This window comes from Malania oleifera, chromosome 5 (genome assembly GCF_029873635.1).
Source record: "Malania oleifera isolate guangnan ecotype guangnan chromosome 5, ASM2987363v1, whole genome shotgun sequence".
NCBI lineage: Eukaryota > Viridiplantae > Streptophyta > Magnoliopsida > Santalales > Ximeniaceae > Malania > Malania oleifera.
This window is the reverse complement of record NC_080421.1, coordinates 13199927-13211416: the sequence shown is the minus strand read 5'-3', so window position 1 is coordinate 13211416 and position 11490 is coordinate 13199927. Positions and strand designations below refer to the sequence as shown.

The 11490-nt window shown below is 35.2% G+C and overlaps 1 protein-coding gene across 1 annotated transcript; it reads left to right on the top strand.

Annotated features, from left to right (window-relative positions):
* Nucleotides 1-1998: 1998 nt before the first annotated feature.
* On the top strand, nt 1999-6952 carry LOC131155230 (uncharacterized membrane protein At3g27390-like). Its single transcript, XM_058108220.1, has 10 exons — nt 1999-2436; nt 2535-2643; nt 2857-3058; nt 3154-3284; nt 3712-4000; nt 4160-4266; nt 4540-4681; nt 5634-5826; nt 6180-6423; nt 6601-6952. The coding sequence occupies exons 1-10, from the start codon at nt 2334-2336 to the stop codon at nt 6740-6742; spliced, it is 1662 nt and encodes a 553-aa protein (XP_057964203.1). The 5' UTR covers nt 1999-2333; the 3' UTR covers nt 6743-6952.
* Nucleotides 6953-11490: the final 4538 nt, after the last annotated feature.

Sequence of the window (11490 nt, the reverse complement as noted above, 5' to 3'; positions counted from 1 at the left end):
CTCCCAATCTTCTGATCTTTGATTCAAAATTCTGTGACATCCGCGAGCGTAACCGTCGACAGTTTAGAGCTAACCGTCGACAATTTTGTAGCTGAGAGAACACCTTTGCATTTTGCCTAAAACCATCAATGGCTACACCTAAACCGTTGCGTAAACTTGTGATGGTTTCCTTCCTGCAAACCTCTCTCTTGTTCCTCGCTTCACGATGCTTTCCCTGGTGTGTGCATTTCGCTCAAAATATGAGCCACATTGCCGACATCTCTCTTTCTTTATTAATTATCAATTAAATTTAATGAGGTGCGTGGCTTGACTCATTTATTAATTTGAAATGAGTTTCAGTTGAGTCGAATTTGAACTTAAGCTCGAGCTTTTAAGTTACACTCAAGCTCGATTCATTTATTATTGTTAAAGGAGCTTTAGTTGAAGTCGAGCTCGAGTCAAGCTTAAGTTATATATATACTAAACGAGCCGAGCTCAAACAACAAACTTTTAGCTCAAGTTGAACTTCAAGTAATTGGGCTTAACTTGAGCTAGCCATAGTTAGGCTTGACTTGTTTGTTGCCCTATGAGTGACATGATAGTTTTCTGCAACAACAATATATATATATATACACACATATGTGAGCACCTATGTTCTTTTGTGCTTGCATAACATACTTCATTTGTTTCTATTTTGGTATTGCAGCCTCAATGGTTATAGCATGACTCCATATTTTACTTTTTATTTTCTAGAAAAAACAAAAAATGTGCATAATTGAATATATTTGTTGTAATTTGTAAGTAACACTATATTTGGAAGAATATATTTCAAGTTTGATCTTTGATTTGTACAAATTTGGATAAATTTTAATGTAATTTTATACTTTATTTTGTCTAAATTCAAAAGTTAAAATTAATATAAAAAAAAAGTAAAATAAAGCAAAAAAATGAATTTAAGAATATGAATTTGATTCTCAAATTTAAATTTATATGAATTTAAATAAAAACTTGATATAATTCGGACTTTTTTATCCAAAATATATACAAATTAAAGTCAAGATTTGAAATTTAAGCATCTAAATGCATGATAAATGTCAAAGTGTCAAATATAATAGTACTCTTTCAAGCTCATTTGAAACGTGAAAATATTTTAAAAAGTAAATAAAATTATATATATATATATATATGTATATATATAATTAATAAACAAAAAATTGATTTTATATATTATTAACATTTAATTTTTTAAATTTTAAATTATATTAAAATAAATTTGTAATTTTAATGGTGTTTTATGTATAGAAAAAAATATAAAGAAAAATTAATTTTATCTGTATTTTTTTTTCCTTTTCTTTTTTTCCAAACAAATTTTTTTTTTAATTCAAACGAATCCTTAATGAAATTTAAAGAGAATTCAAATATCATTATTGAAGAGAATCAAATTTTAGAAGTCATTCTTAATCTAAAATATTATTTTTAGATTCTTTGAATTTAATTTTATTCATCAAGATTATAATCGTTTGATTGGTTTGATCAACTACTTCAGATTTTGAGTTATTTTTAGCTTTCACTAAAATTTGTATACTTTTTCTCTTTAATTTGTTTGGAGGATGTAATTATTTTTAATATTATTTTATATATATAGATATTCGAGGCTGAAAAAAAAAAAAAAAAAAAGTACGGGAGGATATAGTAGCATACGACAAAGAATTTATATTGTGTTACATCTACCAATCATATAACATAACTTGGCAGTAGTATAGGGGTTGAGGGCAACGTGTTAAACTCTAATTGGCCAATCTAAGCCGCATGGCTCACGCGGCCTCGACGGTTTGTCTGGTCACAAACTGCTTTTTAAATTATAAAATCCTCACAGGACAAACGAGAAAAGATGGCCGCGCACAATAAAATGTCGAAATTACCCTTGAAAACGCAGTTGGTTACGTTTTTACGAGGGCATGTCCCGGAAATTGTTCTTTTCCGGATGGGTTATATACTTATTTTCCCACTAACCCAAGCGGGACCTACACGGCAAAATCAGCAGTGTCTGGATCTTGCTCTGCTCTATCGGCCATGGTACCCGAGCTTCCATGAACATGGCGACTCCCAATAATCAAACCCTTTATTTTAGTCAATATAATAATTTTAAATTAAAAATTATATGTATGTATGCAAAAGCATGTCTGAACGTATGTATGTATGTATGTGTGATGCTATGCATCAGTGAAGGTCAAGCAGATGGGGATTCTATCTCCTTTGATTGAATCTTGAACTTCCTCGAGGACCCATTTTTCTCTTTTGAAGTTCAAGCAAATAATCGAAGCAGGGAGCGAAGCCAGAAGCTGGAAAGAGACATGGTGGATTCAAAAGGGTTGCTGAAATTTGTGAAATATGTCTTTTACGCCATCTTCTTCCCCCCTGTATTTATATTTCTCTTTTTTCTGGGCTGTGTCAAAGGTCTCTCTCTCTCTCTCTCTCTCTCTCTCTCTCTCTCTCTCTCTGGCTTTGATTGATCAAATTGACCTATGGATTAAATCATTGTACTCTGTGCGCAGCTGCAATATTCAGTCCCTTCGTGTTTTTGGTGATTGCGTTTGGGGACACAGGTGTAGTTATGGGGCTATGGCCACTTCATCTCGTTTGGAGTATCTACTGCATAGCAAGGTTCATATCTTCCTCACCACTTCTACTTTTTCTCCCATTTAAGTTCAACCCACGATAGATCCTGTTTGGTTTATGAGAAAAATGATGAGAAAAAATGTCAAGCCGTATATTTTTCTCTAGATTATACTTGAGAGAGACTAACCCTTCAACTGAGAATAACGAGATTTATCTGAGATTTTAATTTGAAGTTCTAAGTTTTAATTTGAAGGACAGAACGAAGAGGTTTGGTCCGTATCTGAAGTGCCTATTGATTCCTCTAGCCCCAATACCGATTGCATTGTGGACGGTTGTGGGGGTCCTTGGGAGTGTGATTATGGGAATTGGGTATGCATATGTTTGGCCTGTGATGGAAACATTCAAGGCGATTAGCAAAGAAGGTGCTTCGATTCCAGAGAAGTTCATCAGATGCTTCACGGTATTACTATTACCAAACTAGTGGCCTTAGCTTTTGCACTTTGCATATTGATAGTTGTTGAAGAGGATCTAACACTTCTGAAACCATGTGTGTAGGATGGTACTTGCAGCAATGTTTGGGGTGCCTGCACGATCGTCCGTGACTTTGCTGATTTTTCCTTCCATTCCTACTTCTCGGTGATGGATGAGCTGATGGATTCTAAAGGAGAGAAGCCTATAGAACTCAAGTATAAAGTCCTAATAAAATCTGAATTTTGCATTCTTTTGACTGTTTGGACTTGGATCAACTTACATTTGGACGTTTCTTTCTCTCTCTGAATTCAACACAATGATTTTGCATTTGAATTATGAAATCTTCATTTTAAGTCACGTAGTATGTTATCCACTTGTCATGATGCTAACTTTTTGACATCAATACAAATGTGTGGATGCCATGAGGTTAAGGAAACAATTAATCCTCTGCTGTAACTGCATTTTTAGTAATGACCTATATATGGGGAAAAAAAAAGGGGGGGGGGGGGGTTTGGTTTTGCTTTGGTTGCTTTTGGGTGTCATACTCTTCAAAGGAAAGTTTGGATTGTGAGGTTACATATGGCCTTTGAAACTGGATTTATCATCCTTTAGTAACTCTGTTACATCCATCTTTTTGTGTAGGGTCACTCAGGTACCAGGATGTATTTTGTGTGCCATTCTAGGAGTTGCAGTTGATGTGCCTTTTATTACTTTAATAGTGCTGTATAAAGCTCCTATCTTTCTATTCAAAGGATGGCATCGCTTGGTACAAGATCTCATAGGAAGGGAAGGCCCCTTCTTGGAAACCGTTTGTGTCCCTTTTGCTGGGCTTTTGATTTTGTTGTGGCCAGTTGCAGTTCTTTTAGCCATTTTCGCTGGAATTATGTCGAGCTTCTTGTTTGGATTTTACGCTGCTGTTGTTGCATATCAGGTGATTGTTTTTCATCATTTGCTCCTCATAGCTTTGATTAGCAGATCTTTGTTCCATCCCACCCCACACACACACACACAAAAAAAAAAGACACCTTTATTTCGTTCAAGCTTCTTTCAACGAGTGGGCATTCATAGGCTTATTATGTTACTGATTCAGGAAAGTTCAACAAAGAGAGGACTGCTCTATGTAGTTGCTTCTGTGTCCTTGTTTGATGAGTCAACCAATGATTTCCTTTACCTAAGAGAAGGATCCTGCTTTCCAAGGTGCGTAAGTAAGATATTGGGAGTGGAAACCCTGCAGAATTTCTTCAGTGAAGCTCAAATTTTTTTTTCTTCTTAGTCCTTAAGAAACTTGTTATCCATTATTTCGTAAGTTAGTGAAAAAGCATAATATTGTAATTTGTCAATAAAATTATAAGTTTATCTAGTGTGACTACAAGATAACCACCATTAGTATATTACGAAACAATTTGCTGATGAAATTTGTGGTGTTCTTCACTGTGCCATATGATAACCTCTGTTCAAATGGGCAGCCAGACCTAAATATCGTCAAGGAGCTACTTCCAGTTCACCATTGCTCCCTGTGAAGGGATTGCACGAACAGCTTGATGCTGTTCGTTCCAGAGAACCTCTGTCAAGGACATCTTCCCAGAAAATGACGGCTCTAAGTGCTATTGAGGTAAGAGCAACATCTATTCGTATTCTTACAAATGCTGGATTTCCTTTTATGTAATAACATTTACACATATTTGTGCTAAACAACTATGTTTCTTTTTCACTTGGCTACACAGTTAAATTGTCTGCCAACTGTGTTGAATTACTAGAACATGGCTTCCCTTTTTATCTAAACAGATGTGGGTCTTTTTGTTTTGTATAAGAATTCACTCATCAATATGAGTATAAGAATCAACACCCATCATAAGGTGAATCTTTATTAGTGAATTAAATTTACTAAAAGTCAACTCATTGTGATGATTTCGATAATCAGCTTGAATGACAATGGATGTAGAGAGTGAAAAGTGGAACAAATCAAATGGTAAAACTGACTGGGTTGAGATGATATTTAGTATTCATGATTGTTCATGGGATTCATTGGAAAAAAGCGCTGACATTGCGGTCAACCTAACGAAGTTTATAATTCAGCAGTATAAGGCATGTTGTAGTTATTATTTTTTACAGTTTTTTTTTTTTTTTTTTCGTTTTTCCTTTTTGACCCCATATTTTCCCTGAAGAAGAGTTCATTTGACATCATTCCAGATGCATCTTAGCAGGTACATGCATACTATTTTTCAAGTCTGATTGCAATTTCTCTTTATGCTCCATCATTGTTTTCCTTCAAGCTGGTGCTAGGCAGCAACAGGAACAGGAATAGGAAGATTTAGACCATTATTTAAACTCTTAGATTGTGTTTGGGAGTATGGATGTCAAGCATTGCATTTGGATTTGGGCAGTTTAGATGGAATTCAATATTATTTTGAATTGCATTTGATCCAAGTTCACACAAATCCAAATCCAAGATCCAAATTCCAAGCTCCCAAACATGGGGTTAGTGATTGACTTTTCCATCACAGAAGTAGCTTCATGTATCTGTTGCTTTAATTGTTAATTATTGGCATATCTACTTTAATCAGATTTTGGATCACTTCTTCAAAACGTTTGGGCAAATTGGGAAAGAACTTCTTAGAAATGAAGCTATTGGGATTGCGGACCTGGAGGCGTGGCAGCATTCAAAGAACAAGATAGTTAACATAGGAATACCAGCTTATGCATTTCTGGAGTGCTTTATTTGCTCTATCAAAAGTGGTTCCCCTGGAATTCTCATGCGTAAGAAACAATGTTTTATTATTACTATTTAACATTTAATTGCAAACAACCTTTGCACGGCTAGGTTTGCCCCTTTAGTTTGGCAAACCATGCTGCATTATGAACCAATATGATGACTGACTTCTTGATCTGGTTTGTCCAATCACTGCAACAACTTGTGGGATTATTCCACCAAAATCATATATTGGAGATCTTATTAATTTGATCCATTCAGAGAAGATTAATCGATTATAAATCTTCAGCCTCTGATCATCTGTCAGTTGCTACAATTGGATCAATGAGCTGTTTTTTCTAATTACAAAAAAGGTTGAGCATCCTTGTTAGGGCCTCACTTCTTTTTCATGTTGTATCAGGTGACAATGTTGAAATGACAAGTTTGAATAGACCAGAGGGAAGAGTTTTCGATTGGCTGTTTGAGCCCATGGTTGTCGCAAAAGAGCAACTTAGGAGTCTAAAATTAGTTGAGACTGAGGAGTTGTACCTTCACAAATTTTGCCTATACAGCGGTGATAATGTAAGAATTGAAGCTTGGCAGAATGGTGGCTTTCCTCCACAGGATGAGATTAGAAGAGCTCAGTTGGAGGGTATTGGGAGAAGGTAATCTAGTTTAATATCTGATACTTTTTCATCTGATCCACTTTGTTCAATCCTCGCACCACCGTCTCCTCTCCTCTCCCCTTAGTCACTTCTACGACTTCTTTCCTTTACTAATGCAGCGTTTTCTTTTCAACCATGTAGTGGCTAATTTGAAAATTATTGGACTTTTTAAAACAGGTTGCAAGGATTTTGTTTGACACTCTCAAGGCTGCCAACATCCAGGCGCCGATTTTTTGAAATATTGAAAGAAATGCAGGAAGAAGCAAGGCAGCAATCGTATGGTTTTGGTGCTGGCGATGATTTAGGAGCGGCAGTGTAGGGCAATTTTTCATTTGATACGGTATCATTTGATTGTTTGAAGGGTTCTCATATTGCTTTCACGCATTTTGTTGTCTTGACTCTTGTAAATCGTGTAATTGTTGGCGTCTTATCACAACTATTCTATTTATACATTTTCATCCCTTTTAGGTTTCTGCATCATTTCTAACTCTAATTTATTATGAATTTCCTTCTGAAATGCATTGAGAAATTTGTGGGCTCTCTTCCTCCAAACCCAATCAAAATGGTCGTTCATGGATTATATATATTAGAAACTGCACGTTATAAACCAGTAATGTGCACCGTAGCTTGAAATTATCAATGTACTTGGAATAATGTGTGGGATGAACTTGCTTAGTTCATGGAACGCAGTCACATAGGCAACCCTGCAACAAAGTTGCTTATACAATCCACTTCTAATCTCCTCAATGGAATGTTCCAAGTGCTTTAATTGCCTATGAAGGGGCAGAAATTGAGGATTGGTTTTCTTGAAGCCATTAATGGTTATTGGGACATCTGCAAGTTGGCTGTGAAGCTGCTCATGCTCAGTGACTCCCTCCCTTGCGGAGTACCGAGAGGACCTAAATTCCAACTAAGTTGCAACTCAGCCAGTGTTCTTGCCCTCAAACCAGCCTCATGTGATATACAAGCTCAATATGCAGATGGTTCATGATGAGGTTATGAATTATTTTGAGTAATTCTTGAGGCAGAATAGTTCAGTGCAAAGGTCAAATTTGGACAGTATTATTCAATCGGTGGTTTCTAAGGATTCTATAGGACAGCTAAAGGAAGAACCGACTGAGGAGGAGGTTTATGCAGCTATTTCTTCTATTTCTGTGAACAGTAGTCCGAGACCGAATGGGTCTGGGTCTTCTTTCTATATTATTTGCTGGAAGATTATTAAAAATGATGTGATGGATGCGCTAAGGGAGTTCTTCAAAGGTAATATGTTGCCTCGGTATTTTTGTTCCTCTTACATAGTTCTTATTCCAAAAGTAAAGAATCCTCAATCTTTTGATAAATTTTGACCGATAAGCCTTTGTAACGTAATCTATAAAATTTTCTTCAAAGTTTTTGTTGATAAGCTATCATTGGTGATGAGTGATTTAATATCTTTAGAGTAAGGTGCTTTTGTCCAAAGAATGAATATTTTTGAAAATATAACACTTGCTCAAAAGATGACAAAATTATTACATAAGTGGGTGAGAGGAGGTAATATGACACTAAAGCTTAACATGAGCAAAGCGTAATCGAGTGGAGTGGCAGGTAGTAAATCAGATTTTCCATGCTTTTGGTTTTTCAGATTGGTTTTGTAAGTTGATTTAGAATTGTATTTCTATTTCATGGTTTTCTATTATGACGTATGGCACTTACAGGGATTTTTTCAAGTCAAAAAGGGGCTTGAGGTAAGGGGACTTGTTGCCATATATTTTCATCATCATGGAAGAAGTTCTTTCTAAATTAATCTAAAAAAAGTTGACTAAGAAGCAGATTTTACCGTTTGCACATTCGAGTGGTGCACCTATTATATAGCATTCAATGCACGCGAATGATGTTATTATATTTGCTAATGCTGGTAAAAAATCTATTAGGAAATTAATGGAGGTGATTAAGGAGTATGAAAACTGGATTGACCAAAGGGTGAATAAAGATAAATCAGTTATTTTTTTCTCAAAGAAGTTGGGTGCTCAGAGGAAGGGAGAAATTCTTCAAGAGACTAGTTTTATTGAAGGTAAATTTCCTTTTACATATATGGGTGTGCCGATAATGGATGGTAAATTGAAGGGCTGTCATTTTAACCCTTTAATTCAAAAAAATAGTAAAAGAGTTGAGGGTTAGAAAAGTAAACTGTTGACTCAAGGAGGTCGTCTAGTTTTGTTGAGATGTGTGCTTTCGAGCACGTTATTGCATCTGTTAGCTGTTCTAAATGTCTCGAAATTGGTGATAAAAAAGATACAAGATATGTTTGGTTTTTTTTTTTTTTCTAGGGATTTAAGGATAGAAAAGAAAAAATGAAATAGAGGGCTTGGAAGAAATTGTGTGTTCCTATGAAGGAGGGGGACATAGGAGTAAGGGACATTTTGGAAGTGCAACGGCCTTTGTTTATGAAGTTTGGTTGGCAATTATTAACACAAAATTCTTTATGGGTTAGATTTTTTAAAGTTAAATACGTTAAAGGAAGACATATTGCTCTTTGCAGGCCACATGGATCAGATTCTTCTTTCTAGAGGAAATTTTTGCAGTGTATCTCTGAGCTGTTAAGTAAATCTAAGTGAAAGGTTAGAGAAGGAGATGTAAAATTGTGGTATGATAAGTTTTTGGATTCGAGACCTTTGTTTTCAAAATGTCCAGATGGTGCACATTCACATATCAGATTAAAAGATTTGGTTATTAATAATGCGTGGGATGTGGAAAATTTGCAAAGGATCATGGGATTTAATAAAGCAGAATAAGTGATGGAAAGAGTTGGAAAACTTAGAAACTCTTCGGACATACTGCTATGGCCCTCGGAAAAGGATGGTTGCTTTAATACAAAGTCGGTTTGGGATGTTATCAGAATTAGAGCTCCAAAATTTGATTGGACAAAGTGGATTTGGAACAAATGGTTACCGAAGAAAATTGTTATCTATATGTGGAAGACTGTTTTTGAGTGCTTAAGCGTTGATGAAAAGGTGAGAAAGGTGGCGGTATCACTTGCTTCGGCGTGTAATTGTTGTGAGATAAGACAATCAGAAGATATGAAGCACGTTTTTAAGGAAGATCTGACTGCTGATGTATAAAAAAGGTTTCGGTGGAGGTAGATGTACCTTTCCTTAGACAACAAAGTTGAAAGAAAGAGTTCAAATGTGGTTTAATAGACTCTCAATTGGGAACATTGATGAGTTTGATTCCTTGTTTAGTAGTTTGGAGGTTATAGAGAAGAAGATGTGTGGTTAGAATGGAGGGGAAATTGGAGAGTAGTACAGATGTGTGGTTGTCCATTAAGTATTGGATGGGGGTTTTGAGTAAGAACATGGCATGAATGGCTCAGTTAAAGGATATTGATGCTTGGATATTGCAGAATCTAGAAATGCAAATTATGAATAAAAGAAATAAAACTATGCAAGGTGTGAGATGGCTAAAACTGAGGTAAGGGAGGTTAAAACTAAATTTGGATGGGAACGGCTTGGGAAACCCAAGACCGGCAGGTGGGGGTGCATCCTTAGAGATTGTACAAGTTCTTTAATTTTTGATTTTTCAAAATATTTTGATTCTTATTCAAATAATGAAGCTGAATTGAGAGCTGTGGTGAAAGCAATAAAGATTTGCTAACATTTAGGACATACCAGTATTGATATCGAATGTGATTCGAATATTGTAGTAAATTGGATAAGATCCAGTAAGTGTTCCTTGTGATATTTTTGAGATTTTTGGGAGCAGCTTATTGGTTTATTGGAGGGAGTAGACTTTTCTATAAATCATTTGTATAGAGAAGGGAATAAAGTGGCAGATGCATTGGCTCGACAAGGTGCTATGAGGAGGAATAATTTGTTTACAAATAGTAGTCAATTTCCTAGAATTATCAATGTTTTGTATAAACTAAATAAGATGGGTACGACTTATATGAGGTATGTTTAGCTGATTTTATTTTTGTATTGATATATGTTTGTTTTCTTTCTTTTGTTTGGTTTGATGCGTGAGATATTTTATTGGTTAGTAGGTCCTTGTTTTGATTTGTTTGGACTTGTAGTCTTGTTGTAGTTGCATGTTTGTGTTGTTTTTGGGAGGCCTTTAAATTTTTTTCTACATATAATCTCCCAGTGCTTGTCTTGTAACCACGGTATTCCCCCGCCAAAAGTGAGAGTATATTAATAAATAAATAGAGGTGTCATCCTTCTTTTAAAAATAAAATAAAATAAAAAAGCTCAAGAACTCGTAGCATAGAAACTGTGTTCATAAACCTATGCACTGTAAGAAAAAATAGAGAAAATGATGCAAAATAGAAAATGTTTCAAGGCACGTTACAATGTCGTTTTCCTTAAAACGTTATTTGCTTCCATCAGATCGATGTGTATTGAGCCAGCAAATATGTTTTCAGGATACGATAAAGCTCAGAATATAATCTGATATCAATTTGTGTTATACACAAATATAAAACTGATCACAAACACCCTTAGAAGAATATGAACAAATTTCTGGAATTCCGTTTTGCAAAAAACAGAACCCAGAATTGAAGAAGATATAATTTATGAAAAGAGAATGAGAGAATGATTGAATATTTTTGTAGGATTCTTGGAGTTAATTATGTCTTTAAATTATGTCTATTCCCAATAGTTATAAAGGTAGTTATTTGAATAAACTGCTACATTTGTTCAAATTTAAACAATCAATTAAATGATTATTTTATTAACTGTCACTTGCAAGATTAAAATACGACCATTAGATTATTTATATGGTTCAGATCGCACCACTTGATCTTATAAAAAATATAAAATTAATTTTAAGTCATCCAATCATTATCAATAATCACAATCTCGCAACGATGCAAGCGTGCTATGTGCTTGTGCGCCGACTAAATGCGCCACTAGCACCCTGCAGCCCACACCACACGCGCGCATGCGTGTGCATGTGTGTGGGCGGATGGTGCAAAGCACCGTTCTAGGGTACACTAAGTACACACTAGCTCTATATCTTAACCAACAAATAAAACTTGTTTATATTGTAAAAGAAAGGGTCATATACTATATTTTTGCCCTCATAGAGGAGATA

Excerpts from the sequence above, each read along its gene's own strand:
- LOC131155230 (XM_058108220.1), top strand. The coding sequence starts at position 2,334 with ATGGTGGATTCAAAAGGGTTGCTGAAATTTGTGAAATATGTCTTTTAC. Across the intron at positions 2,437-2,534 it reads TTTTCTGGGCTGTGTCAAAG|CTGCAATATTCAGTCCCTTC; the intron begins GTCTCTCTCTCT and ends CTCTGTGCGCAG. Across the intron at positions 4,267-4,539 it reads GAAGGATCCTGCTTTCCAAG|ACCTAAATATCGTCAAGGAG; the intron begins GTGCGTAAGTAA and ends ATGGGCAGCCAG.